General features: G+C 47.0%; 1 protein-coding gene across 1 annotated transcript in view; it reads right to left on the minus strand.

Moving 5' to 3' along the window:
- The window catches only part of igsf11 (immunoglobulin superfamily member 11), a 348,245-nt gene that overhangs the window by 58,744 nt on the left and 272,822 nt on the right, over positions 1 to 16,679 (minus strand). Inside the window, exon 3 of the mRNA XM_072513936.1 lies at positions 1,480 to 1,687. Within this exon, the coding sequence (XP_072370037.1) occupies positions 1,480 to 1,687 (208 nt within the window). The remainder of the gene's footprint in view (positions 1 to 1,479; positions 1,688 to 16,679) is intronic.

Below are 16,679 nucleotides of genomic sequence, written 5' to 3' on the forward strand. Positions count from 1 at the left end.
AGATAGGTTCAAAGCAAAAATGGTCTCTTATCTTCGAACTCCAAAGGTAAATTATACATTAAAATGGATCTGCAATTACTTCACAAGGAAAACACACATGCAATTATGCATCCATCAAAACTGCTGAAGCATCAGAGGTGAAAACTGAGTCTTTGAAGCTGTATATATTCACAGTTTTTAAACCAGTTATGCCAATTATCAGTATATTTTTCCTATATATGACATCTGACTAAGAGACAATTGGCCATGACTACCTTCCACTTAGAAAATTAGTAAGAGACAGCAGCTGTCATTTTAACCACAGTTACCTGAAACAGCACATAATTCTTTTACCCCCAAGCTGTTGAATTCCCCTCTTAGTGGAGATGTCATGGTAGAGCAAGATTTCTGCTCATTTATTTAGCAAATGAGAATCCCCAGAGCCGGGTAACAGAATCCTCATTTGTTGAGTTTTATTTTCTGGGTCAGGGGTCAATTGGCGTGTGGGGACAAGATGGAGCCTGCTGGTGTCGGAGCTGGAAATGAGACACGACTACACCAGAACTGGTGGTGAGAGATCAAGCATGAGAGGGTCCCTGGGCAACATGTGAGAAACAGGGGGCCTTTCCTTGGCTCTCACTCTCTGGTTAAAGAAATCAGAGCCATTACTATCACCTACAGTTCCACTGCCCCGTTTTACCAAGTGATCCCATGTGGTGACGATAAAAGATTGTCAACAAGAAAATCTAGCAGGAATGTGAGCTCTTTGTACCCATCAGTATTTAAACACAGCAGCAGATGGGAGAGGTGGCCAGCAGTTATACCTGAGGACAGGTGATGGGAAGTACAGCTGGAGGCAAAAATGCAGCATAGGCTTTCTTGCCCAACCTGTCCAAACTACTTAGTCTCGATTGTCGCATTCTTCACTTTTGCTTGTCATCTTTTACATTTCATAGACATGGGAGTCATCATGTTTCATAAAGTACAGCTTTGGTTTCATTATTTGAAATATGACCGCGTTTAGATTACAAAATATAAAGTGGGAATTCAACAACATTTTGATAAACAATACATTATAAATGCAATGTTGAGTGAAATTGATAAATCAATGTTACACAGCTGAGTTTGAACACAATTTTGTATTGTGGATTGATTTAAAGTGAAAGCAGGATTGAAAATGGCAATCTTAATTTGACCTATAACCCTTAAAAGCCAATCTAAACAATAAACTTTCAAGTTATCTATACAGCTGCAATTTGACCATTGATTCTGCCGCTTAAGGATCAGGTAATCTGTAGCTTTTCACCTCTTGGGAATATTGAACAACTATGTAATAGGATGGATCAATTGATATCAGGGCAAGTCATACTGTAGTGCAAACCGCTTCTAAGTAACTGGGAGACAATAACACTCAAAAACAGGATGGCAAAATGTTATCTAATGCATGGCATGCAATATCATAATCACTTGAAAAGATGGCAAAAGAATGAATAATTATACCTAGTACAGACAATCCAAGGATACCTATGTTCCTCTCTCCTCTGTCGGGCAGGTTGTTCACCAAACACTGATACGTCCCTGTGTCTGACATTTGTGTGTTATTAATGAAGATGGAGGCACTTGTGCTGGGCATGGTGACGACAAAGCCAACACGGGAATTAAACTGGGTGGCCCCACTAATTACTTGCCCTCCCTGGTACAAAATCACCTGTGACAAAAGAAAACAAAAAGGAAATATAAATGCATTTCGCTGCTTTTATTCATGGATCAATTCTAAAATGTAACACATCACATAAATTCAGTAATATTTCATTTTATGGCATAATTTTAGTTTAAACATTGAGCACATCATCAATACAGCTATGTACTGATATCATTGCATGGAGTTCAGCAACACAAGGGGTCGGATGGGGCAGGACTCCTAAATAGATGGCAGTTTGAGCCCCGATTATGTCCAGTTTGTTGAAAATCATTATAACAATGAGAATTTCAAAATTTCACCAGTTCTGTTAATTGTCAGAAAATGTATCATTTCTGTCTATGTGAAAATCCCTTGTTGGCAGTTTAACCATTTCTATTGAAATTCTGTGATCACCCAAAGGGTTGTGAATCTATGGAATTCCTTGCCCAGTGAAGCAGTAGAGGCTCCTTCATTAAATGTTTTTAAGATAAAGATAGATAGTTTTTTGAAGAATAAAGGGATTAAGGGTTATGGTGTTCGGGCCGGAAAGTGGAGCTGAGTCCACAAAAGATCAGCCATGATCTCATTGAATGGTGGAGCAGGCTCGATGGGCCAGATGGCCTACTCCTGCTTCTAGTTCTTATGTTCTTAGGATGGCTTTTTTCCCTTGTTGCTGGTGCCATAACTGAATTGTATATAATGTACAGCACAGACACTCGGTTTTAATGGTCATGGCTCATGGCAGGCTGCACGTGACAGTTATCAAAATCATCATGGTCTCAGACTCCAAGCTCTCATAACTCATCAAGCACATCGGTGATCCCAGTCACAAAACACTCCAGAAAACATTTAGGTATTAAAAACAAACTGTACGCATTTTTTAAAAACACAGTCGTTTAACATATTGTTAGCGCAGAAAGGGTGCAACAGGAGTTCAGCGTACTGTTATGAACAGAAGGCAATTTAATTTAAAACAGCCCCAATTTACTCTCGCATTACCCACCCATAAACAGCAAGATGCTTTTTGATTTTTGATTTCCCTCTTTTTAACTTTATGTTTCCCAACCCCTCCATTTTGGAGCGATCCAATCCTCTTTCAATAACCACAAAGCATACTCGAGATAATTAGAGGGTTAATTATTTTACACATTCAAAATGCAAGAAGTGGTTTCACAACGTAGACCCCGGCACATTCAAGAGGGATAATGGAAAGAAAGAGGTACAGAGCAAAGACCATTGGCAAAATAACAATTGTTGTTCACAGGAATCCACAGTCGAAACTCCAATGGTTTATTCCTTCAGAGAGGTCAACAAGCTGAAGCTGATGTGTTGTGATCCACTTTTGCAGTAGTGCTGACTTCCACGATGAGAGAAGCAGGTGCCGATGAATCGGTGTTAGGCGGCGCTAGTTCAGAAATTCCAGTGGAAAACTGTGCAGATTAGGCCCCGTAAATTTAAACATAGACAGGGTTTGGCTTCTGCTGCTACTCAGTTGATGGGAGATTCAGAGAAAGAGGGTCATGCCTGGACACTGCCCCAAGCACAGTTGTGCCAGGCAGAAGTGCCGGAGACATAGATTACATGGCCAGGGATTCCTGGTGAATATATTGTGCACTGGGATGGCTTTAAAAATTACATTCCAATCTGGCAGGGCAGCTCAGTCAGCCACAGTGACATCTTGGGACCCACTCCTTGCTATGTCCCGAATGAAATGGTGAAGAAAGCCGCCTCTTCAACACCGCTTTTCCCACCTTCTATCGACCTTTGCCAAATTTACGGAAAATTCCATCAATTGTCTCCGCTAGCCAGCACTATGCATCAAATATGTAAAGGGTCTTTGTACATTTCCTTGGAATTTCATTTTAGTCACTGGAGACATTAGCAATCAGATCCTTTGGGGATAATGAGATCCTTGCTGTTTCCCGAAGGCTAATAATTCCTTTTGTGTGAATCATAGCTACTCAGGCTTCAGTGTAAAGGCTTTGCACATGTAAAAAGTAAAGCCTGTATGAAGTAGCCAGGATGATAGAAACATTTGTTTTCTCCTTCATGTTTCATAGCCATGACAACACTTACAGTATACCAGTATACCTCTTAAAAATTTGCTGGATGCATAGGAACTTGGTGTTGAAAACAACAGGATTTCTAGTATGTGTGCAGAAAACAGTAGAGCTGCTTTCAATCTTCATCTAACACTGGGAATGCGTCAGTATGTGAGGACCATATGTTTATTAATCACAATAACTAGGTTTCAATCCCAATTATTTACTGATATTTTGATCTGTATTTTCCTTTACTCTTGCCCCAAATTGGCCATTTTTAAAAAACATATACATTGTTCAACGAGGGTAAGCGAGGTGAAAGCATCAACGATGTAGATTCAACAAATTTGTTTATGGTGCTTCACTGTCTTTGAATGCGCCACATAGAGAAGGATGTTTATTCAACAAGGAATGCACAATTAAATTTACTCTGCCAACGAAGTGAAACATTAGTCCAGGTCTTTCAGTCTCCGGATAGCCAGATATTGGACGTAGCTCCTAAATATGCGCTACCAGACACCTCAATCCTAACTCATGACTCTGTGGGAACTGCTCTGGAGGTCTGACCACACAATGAGCAACTCCCCAGCTCCCTCTGGGTTAGAGTTGGACACTTTGGACAGTTCCAACTTAGTGACCTGAATAGGTACTAGGAAATGTTAGAGACAATTCTGAGTCTAACTCTACTATACAACTGGTCACCCACCTATTCCGCCCACCAAAGGCTCCCACCAATCCCTAGCCCAATATCAGCGCCCAACCCCCTCTCCCGCCCACACTTCACAACACCCCGCCACCCCCAACCACCGGACACCCACTGAACTCTCCAGCCTCACCACCCAACTGCCATCAAACCTAATCTGGCCTCAGACCCAATTCTATCCCCTACACCCCGACTCCCCTCCGATCTGACCTCACCATCCTACCCATCTACCACCCTCCTCACACACCCATCTCCTAAATTCTCCCACCCAATCCCCTTGCCCCAGAACCTTGCCCACCCCTTTACCGCACTCATCCGATCACCTTAATTTTTCTCGCAGCTTTTCAAAGAAGCTTTGGGACATTTAAAATCTACTTGCCCGAATATGGCAGTTAGTGCTGTAAAAAGATGTGGCTTGTCCACAAATTTCCTTGGTTATTGTCTCTGAGGATTCCTGTGCTGACTGAGCTCTAGATGATCCTCCTTCAGACAATTGCCCAGAAAAATCAGAGCAGTGAACATTTTTTGTCATGATTGTAACCCCTGGTTCAACTCTGGTGCTCCATCCCAATTGGAATGTTTGAGCCATTGTGCTGTAAAACCTTGCTCAGACATCAAATCCTGTCACAACTAAGGCTATCTAAGTAAATGTAAAGCAACAGATAGACTTTCAGCGGTTAAAGTTCCAAAACCTTTAATAATTGTTAAAACTACTGGCATCCCATTTGTTAAATAGTGCTCCAGAAATATACCTCGTTAAATCAAAGTTCAAAGTGCGATGAACTTCGATTCAGTTTGAATCATAAGCCACTAATCAACCCTGAACCAAATGTGATTGAGCATTAAATGGTCAGCATTAAAGTAGACTTGGCAGTGTGGCTGCTTAGAGAATGTTTCCCCTAGAGTTATCCACTCTTAAATGGTTGCTGCTCTCGAAGTGAAGGCATTTTAAGAGTCAACCATTTGCTGCGGATCTGGGAGTCACCTGTAGGCCAGACCAGGTAAGCATGGCAGATTTCCTTCCCCAAAGGGAACTAGATGGGTTTTTACGACAATTAACAATGACTTCATGGTCATCATATTGTTTATTGAATGCAAATTCAATAATGGGATTTGAATCCGGATCCCCAGAGCATTACCCTGCATTTCTGGATTACTCATCCAGTCACAATACCACTACAGCACAACCGTGGCAAGCACAAGTATCAGTAACTTGTGGTGATTAATTTTGTGTGTTGCAGGAGACAGCATTTGTAAGGAAGAGGAACAAGTGCCAATAACAATGAAACAGCTGAAGTCATGTTGCCTACAAGTCCAACTTTACCCCTTTGTCAGCTGCATAAATGGCACTCTCATTGAGGACTGCGCTGCAAAGTCTAAAATCTGAGCATGGCCATTTCATATAATTATGTGTACATGTTCCAAGATCCATGCAGGTTTTGAAAAAATTATGAAGGCCACTAATCTCAACTGTGCATGATGTTTAGGCACATGGGCAAAATAATGTGGAGAGTACTCACTAGCTCCAAGAACCCTATTCAGCAGTGTGCTCAGGGTCCTGTATGCCACTTACAACGGATATACAGTACCAATCAGTCTATTCAACATTTATGCTCCACTTGAGCCTCCTCCCATCTTTTCTAATCTAAATGTATCGTCATAACAATCCTTTTTATTCTCCCTCAAATGCATCTAACTATTCACTTTAACCTTTCCCTGTGGCAGCAGGTCCGACATTCTCATCGCCCTTTAGGTAAAGAAGTTCCTTCCAAATTCCCTCTTTGATTTCATGGTGAATGTGTTATGGCCTTGACTAAAGCTCTCCCCCACAAGAAGACACATCCTCGCTGTATCCACTCTATCAAACTCTTTCACCATTTTGAAGTTGTCTATTAGGAAACCACTCAGCACATATTTCCGAGAGAGGAGGCCCCCAGGGCAGTCAATACTTTCCTAATATATATGCTCACACATTTCTGGGATCACCCTTGTAATTCTTCTGTGTACCCTCTCCAGACACCCAAATGCGATTCACCCAAAAAATGACTAAGGGCGTGCTTCTCCGGAAAGATTTCTAAGTGTGGTAGGGAGCGGATATTGCTGCGAGCTTTCTGGGACTCGGCCCAGCGAGGCTGGGAACGGTATTCAACATTAATTGGTCCACTTAACAAAGCCCCATGGGTTTCTTGCTGCAAATAAAGATTCACCAGCCCCCCCCTCCCCAACAAAGCCGAGCAGCACTTAAACAGCACTTGCACAGCCAGCCCCACTCAGCCCGCAGCCGTGGCGCGAAAAGATGTCAGTGACACTCCAGCGGGTCCATAGCCGATTGGAGGAGTCCCAGAGGCATTGGGCGCAGGAGATGTTGCCGGCAATGGGGGGCACCACGGCCAACACTGCTAGGGCCGCGACCGCAGTGGAGAGCCTGGTGCACAACATCAGCACCATTCATGGAGGTGTCCAATGCGTGGCGCAGTCAGTGATGGCCATGGCTGAGGGTCTCAACAGAATGTCCGACTCGGGAACGTGAACCAGTACCAGGCTGACCTTGATGAGGCGCTGCAGGACATGTCCCGCTCTCAGATGGGAATGGCCAAGGCGCTGCAGAGCTTGTCCCAGTCGCAGGTGGGCATTGCCGAGGGCGTCAACACCTTGGTGCAGACATCAGGGAGCCACCAGGGCTGGCAGAGCCAGATGATGCAGGGCCAGCTTGACTCAAACCAGCTGCCCCTCCGTCAGGAGGTAAATCCACATCTCAAAGTCAGCAGACAGGACAGGGCGGCACGGCTGTGCATGTTCCATTGACAAGTGCACTGGGGCCCCCCCTTCCCATGGTGGCCCAAACCTGGCGTCTGGCGCGGTTATCGTTTTCGGCCTTGTTTCTCTCGACCGAGAGCGCACTGAGGCCGGAGAATCGCTGGGTGAATGTGCAGACTCGGCACAGACAGTGACCCAAGCCGGCAATTGAACTGGGTCCCTGGGGCTGTGAAGCAACAATGCTAACCACTGTGCCGCCATGCTGTATCTGCTGACACTCCTCATCGCTATCCACAATTCTACCAACCTTTGTGTCGTCCGCAAACTTACTCATCTGCCCACTTATATTTTCTTCCAAATCATTTATATATACTACAAACAGCGCACGTCCCAGCCCTGATTCCTGTGAAACACCACGAGTCACAGCCCTCCATTCAGAAAAGCACTCTTCCACTACTACCCTCTCTCTTCTATGAGCGAGCCAGTTCTGTGTGTAACAAGGTGAACAATTAAAATAACAGACCACTGGATGCTCAAACTAATGCTTGCAGACTGAGCAAAGCGGTGACCCAATTTGCGTTTGATCTCCCCAATGTGGAGACAACCACATTGTGAGCAGTGGAGCTCAACACTGCATTCAGCAACTTGGGACTGTAACAGAATCTCATTTTTTTGATTCTGCAGCTGTACATCATCACCCCTATCCAACGATAATGTCAAAGTGAAAGTAGAAGAAATCACAAAACAACTCTGCATGGAACATTCATCCCCAGCTGGATGTGTCCCACGCCGGGTCATAAAACATACTTCTACAAGCGAACATGCAAAGGAAACAACAGGTCTGAAGTTGGAAATTGGGTTCTCATCAAAAACCACATCATCTCAACTGGGACCAAAGCAGTGGTTGCTCGGTGTCAAAGTTTATCTGTTGTATGACAACACACAAGGACACCTTAGGCCTGCATTCTAGGGTATTAAGGGAGGTGGCAGCAGTGATAGTGGATACATTGGTCATGATATTTCAGAATGCCCTAGAATCTGGAAGGGTCCAGGTGGATTGGAAATACGCTAATTCAAAAAGGGAGAGAGGCAAAAAGTAGGAAACTCTGCACGAGTTAGCTTGACCTCTGTGGTGGGGAAGTTGCTGGAATCAATCATTAAGGATGAGATGACTGAACATTTGGAAAGACAAAGCTCAATCCACCATTGTCAGCATAGCTTTATGAAGGGTAAGTCATGCTTGATAAACTTGCTCGAGTTCTTGGAGGACGTAACCAGCAAGGTGGTTAATGGGCAACCTATGAACGTGGTATATCTAGACTTCAATAAGGTGCCGCTTAAACGACAGATCCAGAGGGCGAGATCGCAGGGGATTGTGGGTAGAGTACTAAATTGGATTGAGGACGAGCTGATTGACTGAAAGCAGAGGGTGCGATAAGTAGGTCCTTCTCTGGCTGGCGAAGTGTAACTAGCGGGTTGCCACAGGGATCGGTCCTTGAACCTTAACTGTTTACAATCTAAAGAATGATCTGCAAGCAAGGACAGAGTGTAACATAGCAAAATCTGCAGATGATACTAAAATAGGTGGAAAAGCAGGTAGTGAAGAGGAGATAAAGGCTTTACAGAGGATTATAGATAGACTAAGGGGACTGGGCCAAAATTTGGCAGATGGAGTTTAATGTAGATAAATGTGAGGTCATCCGTTTTGACCGAAAAAATAGAAAGGCAAATTATCTAAATGGAAAGCAGATTCAAAATGTGGCTGGGCAGAGGGATCTGGGTGTCTTTGTTTATGAATCACATGAAGTCGGTATATAGGTACAGCATGTAATTAAAAAGACAAATGGAATGTTAGCGTTTATTGCAAAAGGGCTGGAGTATACAAGTAGAGAAGTGTTGCAATTATATCGGGTATTGGTAAGGCCACATCTGGAGTATTGTGTCCAGTTTTGGACTCCTTATTTGAGGAAGGATGTGGCGGCATTGGAAGCAGTTCAGAGGAGATTCACCAGATTGATCGCAGGGATGAATGGGTTGACGTATGAGGAAAGATTAAACAGTTTGGACTTGTACTTGCTGGAGTTTAGAAGGATGAAAGGGGAACTGATCATGGTGTATAAAATAATAAAAGGGATTGATAAAGTAAACGAAGACCAAATGTTCCACCTTGCAGGGCAATGTAGAACGAGAGGTCACAGATATAGGGTGAGAGGGGGTAGATTTAGAACTGAGATGAGAAACTACTTCTCGCAGAAGGTGGTGAATTTGTGGAACTCGCTGCCCCATAGTGGGGTGGAATCTGAGTCATTAAATGGTCTCAAGAAGGAGATAGATATATTTCTGATTTTAAAAATGGGTTAGAGGGATATGGGGAACAGGTAGGGAGCTGGATTTGAGACCAGGAAGAGATCAGCCAGGATCTGATTGATTGATGGATCAGGCTCGAAGGGCTGAATTGCCTACTGCTGCTCCTAATTCTTATATTCCTATATCCTCAACGAAACGCGAGATGCTGGACAGCGAGCACACCAGGATATTTTGAGTAATAAAAACAAAAAATGTTGAAACAATTCAATAGGTCTGGCAGCATATGTGGCAACAGGAACAGAGCCATCATTGAGTCAATATGACTCTTGCGCCATACAGACTCAAAATATTTCTCTCTCCACAGATGCTGCCAGACCGGCTGTTGCTCTATTAATAATGTTGGTGAACCACAAGCCTTCCCTTATATCGATCAAATGAGCACACAACCAGTTAGTTAGTCCAAAAGATGGTTTATTTACATACTCAAGAGTTATCTCGACATGCAAACACAATATCTACGAAGAGTTAAACTACACTTATCAGCTACAATAACCTATGCTTAACTTCAGGGCGACCAGCACTTTGCAAATGGATAAGGCCTTTATCTGGATTTCAGTTGGCTGGTTCGAAGAAAACAGCTCTGTCTCTGCTGGGCTCATCCGTCAGGTAGCGATTGTTGGTCTTGAACTTGGCTGGCTGTTCCTGCCAAGATTGGGTTGGCACAGGCCGGATCCAAAAGAGACAGGACACATGGCCGCGTCCTCTTTTATCCCTCTGGGATTTTGCGCTCTTTGGGGTGGTCCTTAACCTTGGACCCAATAGTTCGACAGAGCTCTGATCACGGTCTTCGATTTCGGCCAATAAAGGGGTGGGTGCCTTGGTGACTTGGTGGGTCCTTAGCGGTCATTGACCTTGGCAATTGGGCTTTCTGAGTAAGGGAGTGGCACCATCAGTCTGTGGCTGTACCGGTTGCTTGATTGAAGTTCTATTGTCCTGGGAACATGGGCCATTTAAATGCAAACGAGCGGGGGTTTCGATCAGGCCTGGTTACCTGTGTTTCAGATACACATAGGCTCGGTATCTGTCTGAGTTCTGGGTTGGCCATAATTCCCATGGCCCTTTGCAGGTGGCCATGTTAAATGGCTACACGGCTGAGATTTTCCAGCATTTTCTGTGTTTAATTCAGATTTCCAGCATCCAAAGTATTTTGCTTTCAGTTTAGGATATTTCAAGGACAGTGATTACGAGGATACATTCCTTTTTTCCGATGAGCAACCATGATGTCGAACATTCGCCTCACTGAGCTGATCATGCGAAGCCATAACCTCAAGCTGGAGGATTGTAGTGCCGCCATTAGCAACCTTCGTAGCTCAGAGTAATCATGTACTTGCGAACATAGATACGCTGAACTCTAAGAAACTAATCCATGTACATATGTTTGCAATTAATGATGGTTTGATTTAAAATAAGGTCCTTTAGTTTACAAAGGGGAAAAGGTGTTGCGCTCAGTTGTTTCGTGTTGATTGCATGTATGTTGACTGCTCATTGTGCTGTGTGTGGTGAATGTATTATACCAATAATCCACCATTGCATCTGTGCTATGCTACTGCCCTTGTATTTGTACCTGTGCTATGCTGTTGCCCTTGTGGGCTCCACCTATGGGTCATTGTATGGCATTATCCATAGGGGAACATGTTGGGGCCTGTATGGGCTCCACCCATGGATCCTCCCCTTGAAGGGAGATATAAAGAGCAGTCGACCTGTAGGCGGTTCGCAGTATTGGATCAGTCGCAGGCAGGCACTGTTCTAGTTGATTAAAGCCACAGTTTATTTCTACTCTTGTCTCGAGTGAATTGATGGTCGCATCACTGTGTACCAAGCTGTGGGTGTGGTTAGAGAAACTGAACTCAGAAAGTAAGCTCGAGGCAGAGCAGAAATTTTTAAAGCTTTGTTATAAAGCTCCTGTTCACAAAGAAGCTGCTGTTTGAGAGACTAAGTGCTGACGCCGGGACTGAATCGCGAGTGTTCTACATTGACAAATGTAGTGCCAGTCCTGGAGCGATTCGGGTCCCATTAATTGGCCAGCACCAGCGCCACGTAGAACTTGCGCAATTCCAATACTTGCCGAGCCTTATCCCAGCCAAGATGATGGCAATGGTTGTTCTGGATCTCACCCATCCTGTTGATGCGTCGATTCTTGGCCGACGTTCGATTCTCCGCCCGATCGTGTTTCGCCACTCTGGCATCAGCCAACGGAGAATCCTGCCCCTCGTAACTGTTGACTCTGACATCTCTTGAGGCACAAAATACAGTACAGGTTGAGCACCCCTTATTCGAAATTCTGAAATTCAAAATGTTCTGAAATCAGCCCTTTATATTGAGCACTGCTGGGACGCCACGAGTGGAAAATTCCACAAGGCCCTGAGAAGGTTCCCATGCGATGCGCAGTCCCAAATGCGCCAGAGACAGTTACAAGCCCAAGTTGAGGCTATTTTGGTGCCAAAACGTCAGTTTGTTTTCAGCAGTCATCACAGCCAGATGTTAGTGCATTACTCACTGTGGAACACAGCGGAAAGTGTCCATAGACATCATGGCGAAAATGTGTGACGGACTTATTGAAGGACTAAAACTGCGTGCATTCATAATGAAACAAGAAATCATGCCAGTTTATAAAATCAAACAGAGAATGCTATGACAAAAAACATTTTTTGTTTTTAGTAAACATTTTATTGAGGTATTTTTGGTATTATAACAACAAAATAAACAATGTACATGAAACTATAAACATAGTGCAAAAGCCGTCTTCCTCCCTTACAGGTCCCACCTTTATTAACCCCCTACTCTAAGCTAAGCTAAACCGCCCCCCCACCTTCTGCTGACGATTAATTTTCCGCGAAGAAGTCAACGAACGGTTGCCACCTCCGGGCAAACCCTAACAGTGGCCCTCTCAAGGCGAACTTGATTTTCTCCAAATAGAGAAAGCTAGCCATGTCTGATAGCCAGGTCTCTGACTTCGGGGGCTTTGAGCCCCTCCAGGCTAATAGTATCTGTCTCCGGGCTACCATGGAGGCAAAGGCCAGAACGTCTGCCTCTTTCTCCTCCTGGATTCCTGGGTCTTCCGACACCCCGAAAATCGTCCCCTCTGGACTCAGTGCCACCCTTGTTTTTAAACACCATGGACATGACATCTGCAAACCTCGGCCAAAATCCCTGAAGCTTCAGACATGCCCAGAACATGTGGACATGGTTCGCCAGTCCTCTCGCACATTTTGCACACCTGTCTTCCACCCCAAAGAATCTGCTCATCCGGGCCACTGTCATGTGAGCCCGGTGAACAACCTTAAATTGTATTAGGCTGAGCCTGGCACATGTGGACGCGTTGACTCTACTCAACACGTCTGCCCATAGACCATCCTCTATCTCTCCTCTCAGCTCCTCTGCCCACTTGCGTTTCAGCTCCTCAGTCTGCGTCTCCTCTGACCCCAAAAATTCCTTGTAAATGTCAGAGACATTTCCTACCCATTCTCTGGAAACTACCCTGTCCTGAATCCCCCTTAGTGTAGGAGCGGGAAGGTTGACACCTGTTTACATAGGAAGTCACGCACATGCAGATACCCGAATTTGTATCCCCTCGCCAACCCAAACTTCTCCTCCAGCGCCCTCATACTCGGAAAGCTCGCCTCTAAAAACATATCCCCCATCTTCTCGATCCCTGCTCTCTGCCATATCCGGAACCCCCCATCCAAACTTCCGAGGGCAAACCGGTGATTATTACAGATTGGGGATCAGACCGATGCTCCCTCTGCTCCCACACGTCTCCTCCATTGCCCCCAGACTCTCAGGGCCGCTACCACCACTGGGCTGGTGGAGTACTGTGCCGGCGGGAACGGCAGAGGCGCAGTTGCCAACACCCCCAGACTGGTGTCCTTGCGTGAAGCAGCCTCCATACGCTCCCATGCCGACCCCTCCCCCACCACCCACTTCCTGATCACCCCTCTCCCCGACTCCGTTCAAGCATTACCTTCCTTACTCGTGGGGTCTTGCCAGCCCAAACAAAGCCATTGATCACTTTGTTGACCCGTTTAAAAAAGGACCGCGGAATAAAGATGGGGAGACATTGAAACACAAACAGGAATCTCGGAAGGACCGTCATCTTCACCGTCTGCACCCTCCCAGCCAGTGACTACGGAAGCACGTCCCACCTCCGAAAAACGTCCTTCATTTGGTCTACTAGTCGGGCCAGATTTAATTTATGCAGCCGGTCCCATTCCCGTGCCACTTGAATGCCTAGGTACCTAAAGCTTCCCCCTACTAATCTAAACGGCAGCTCCCCCAATCGCCTCTCCTGTCCCCTCGCCTGGACCGCAAACATCTCACTTTTTCCCATGTTTCCTGAAAACCGGCCAAATTCCCCTCGAATCCTCATGATTTCTTCCATCCCCTCTTTGGGTCCGATACATACAGAAGCAGGTCGTCTGCATAGAGCAAGACTCTGTGCTCCACCACCCCCGGGTCACCCCCTTCCAGTCCCTTGAGGCTCTCAGAGCAACTGCCAACTGCTCTATAGCCAGCGGGAACAACAGTGGGGAGAGGGGGCATCCCGGTCTCGTCCCCCGGTGCAGTCTAAAATAGTCCGATGTTGTCCTATTCGTCCGTACGCTTGCCACAGGAGCCTGATACAGCAACCTGGCCCAGTCAATAAAGCCCCGCCCAAATCTGAGCGTCCCAGTATCTCCCATAGATAATCCCATTCTACCCGATCAAAAGCCTTTTCTGCATCCATTGCGATCACGACCTCCACACCTTCCGAGGGCATCATGATCACGTTTAACATCCTTCTTACATTGGCCACCCACTGCCTACCTGTGGTAGTCACCTCTAGTAGTATATTACATGTATTACGGCACTGCCCGTATATTAGAGGTACAAGGGTAAATCCCAGCCTGCTGGCTCTGCCCAGTAGGCAGGGTATAAATGTGTGTGCTCTCCTGTGCTGCAGCCATTCTGTTCCAGCTACAGGAGGCACAACATCTTGCTCAATAAAGCCTCGATTGTTCCACTATTCTCGTCTCTGTAATTGATAGTGCATAATTTATTGAGCAAGATTTTTTAAACGATGGATCTCCGCATCAAGCCTGATCGCCTGCAGCTGAGCCCTCAAGCAGCCAACGCTACGTCCACCTTTGACCACTGGCTAGCCTGCTTCGAAAGCTATCTCAGAACATCCGCTGAGGAACCCTCGGACTCGCAGAAGCTCCAAATCCTCTATTCACGGGTGAGCCCTGACATTTTTCTCCTCATCCGGGATGCGCGCACCTATTCCGAAGCGATGGAGCTCCTGAAGGGACATTCCGTTCGACCAGTAAATCAAGTATAAGCCAGGCACCTCCTGGCCATAAGACAACTCCCCGGGACGTCTCTGGACGATTTCTGGCGTGCTCTGCACATCCTGGGTAGGAACGGTGACTGCCAGGCAGTTTCGGCAGTCCAGCACACAGAACTTTTAATTAAAGACGCTTACGTCAAGGGCATGAGGTCTGCGAACGTCCGCCAGCGGCTACTGGAAGGGGGTACGCTTGATCTTGCAGTAACTAGGCAGCTCGCGAACTAGTTAGAAGTGGCCTCCCGTAACATTCAGTCCTACGCCCCCGACCGCGCGGCACCCTCGTGGGCCCCACCAGCTGCCGACTCTAGCTGACCGCAAGCCTGCGCCGCGCGGCAGCCAGCAAGCTCTGGGGGGCCCCCAAGTGTTATTTTTGCAGGCAAAACAAACACCCCAAGCAGCGCTGCCCAGAGCAGAGCACAACCTGCAACGGGTGTGGGAAGAAAGGACACTTCGCTTCAGTTTGCCAGGCCCGGTCGGTAGCCGCTGCTTCCAGGCCCGGCGTTCCTACACGCCTCATGTGCGACCCAGGGGTGCCGCCATCTTCCTCATTGCAAGGCACGTGCGACCCCTGGACGCCGCCATCTTTGATGCCGCCCACCATGTGCGCCCCGTGGGCGCTGCCATCTTCGGCGCCATTTTGGATGGCATCTCAGGACCACTGCTCGTCTGGCCATTCATTGCCCGCCGCTACCTCCGCCACCGCTGACCAGCCCGGGACCTCCCAGCATCTGCCGCAGCTCGCCTCTATCACCCTGGATCAGTCCCAGCCCCGCAACCTCACGACCGCGACGACGACGGTGAAGATCAATGGGCACGAAACGACCTGCCTTTTTGATTCCGGGAGCAGAGAGCTTCATCCACTCCACTACGGTAAGGCACTCCTCCCTCCCGGTACACCCAGTCACCCAGAAAATCTCCCTGGCCTCCGGATCCCATTCCGTGGAAATCCGGGGGTACTGCAACGCAACCCTCACCATCCAAGGCGTAGAGTTCTGCAACTTCCAGTTCTACGTCCTCCCCCACCTCTGTGCTGCCCTGTTACTCGGCCTGGATTTTCAGTGCCATCTCCAAAGCCTAACCTTAAAATTCGGCGGACCCCAACCCCCCCTCACCGTATGTGACCTCACGACCCTTAAGGTCGACCCACCTTCCCTGTTTGCGAACCTCACCCCGGATTGCAAACCCGCCGCCACCAGGAACAGACAATACAGTGTCCAGGACAGGACCTTCAGCAGGTCGGAGGTCCAACGCCTTCTGCGGGAAGGGGTCATTGAGGCCAGCAACAGCCCCTGGAGGGCTCAAGTGGTGGAAGTGAAGACTGGGGAGAAGCACAGGATGGTCATCAACTACAGTCAGACCATCAATCGGTACACGCAGCTCGACACGTACCTCCTCCCACGCATATTTGACATGGTCAATCAGATTGCGCAGTATCGAGTCTTTTCCACAGTAGACTAGAGGTCTGCCTACCACCAGCTCCCCATCCACCCAGAGGACCGCCAATACACTGCGTTCAAAGCAGTTGGCAGCCTCTATCACTTCCTTAGGGTTCCCTTCGGCGTCACTAATGGGGTCTCGGTCTTCCAGCGAGAGATGGACCAAATGGTTGATCGGTACGGACTGCGGGTCACCTTCCCGTACCTAGATAACGTCACCATCTGTGGCCACGATCAGCAGGACCACGACACGAACCTCCAAAAATTCCTCCAGACCGCCAAACTCCTTAATCTCACATACAATAAGGAGAAATGGGTGTTCCGCACCAACTGCTTAGCCATCCTTGGCTATGTCATGGAAAATGGAGTCCTAGGGCCCGACCTCGAC

Source organism: Scyliorhinus torazame, chromosome 8 (genome assembly GCF_047496885.1).
Source record: "Scyliorhinus torazame isolate Kashiwa2021f chromosome 8, sScyTor2.1, whole genome shotgun sequence".
In the NCBI taxonomy this organism is placed as follows: Eukaryota; Metazoa; Chordata; class Chondrichthyes; order Carcharhiniformes; family Scyliorhinidae; genus Scyliorhinus; species Scyliorhinus torazame.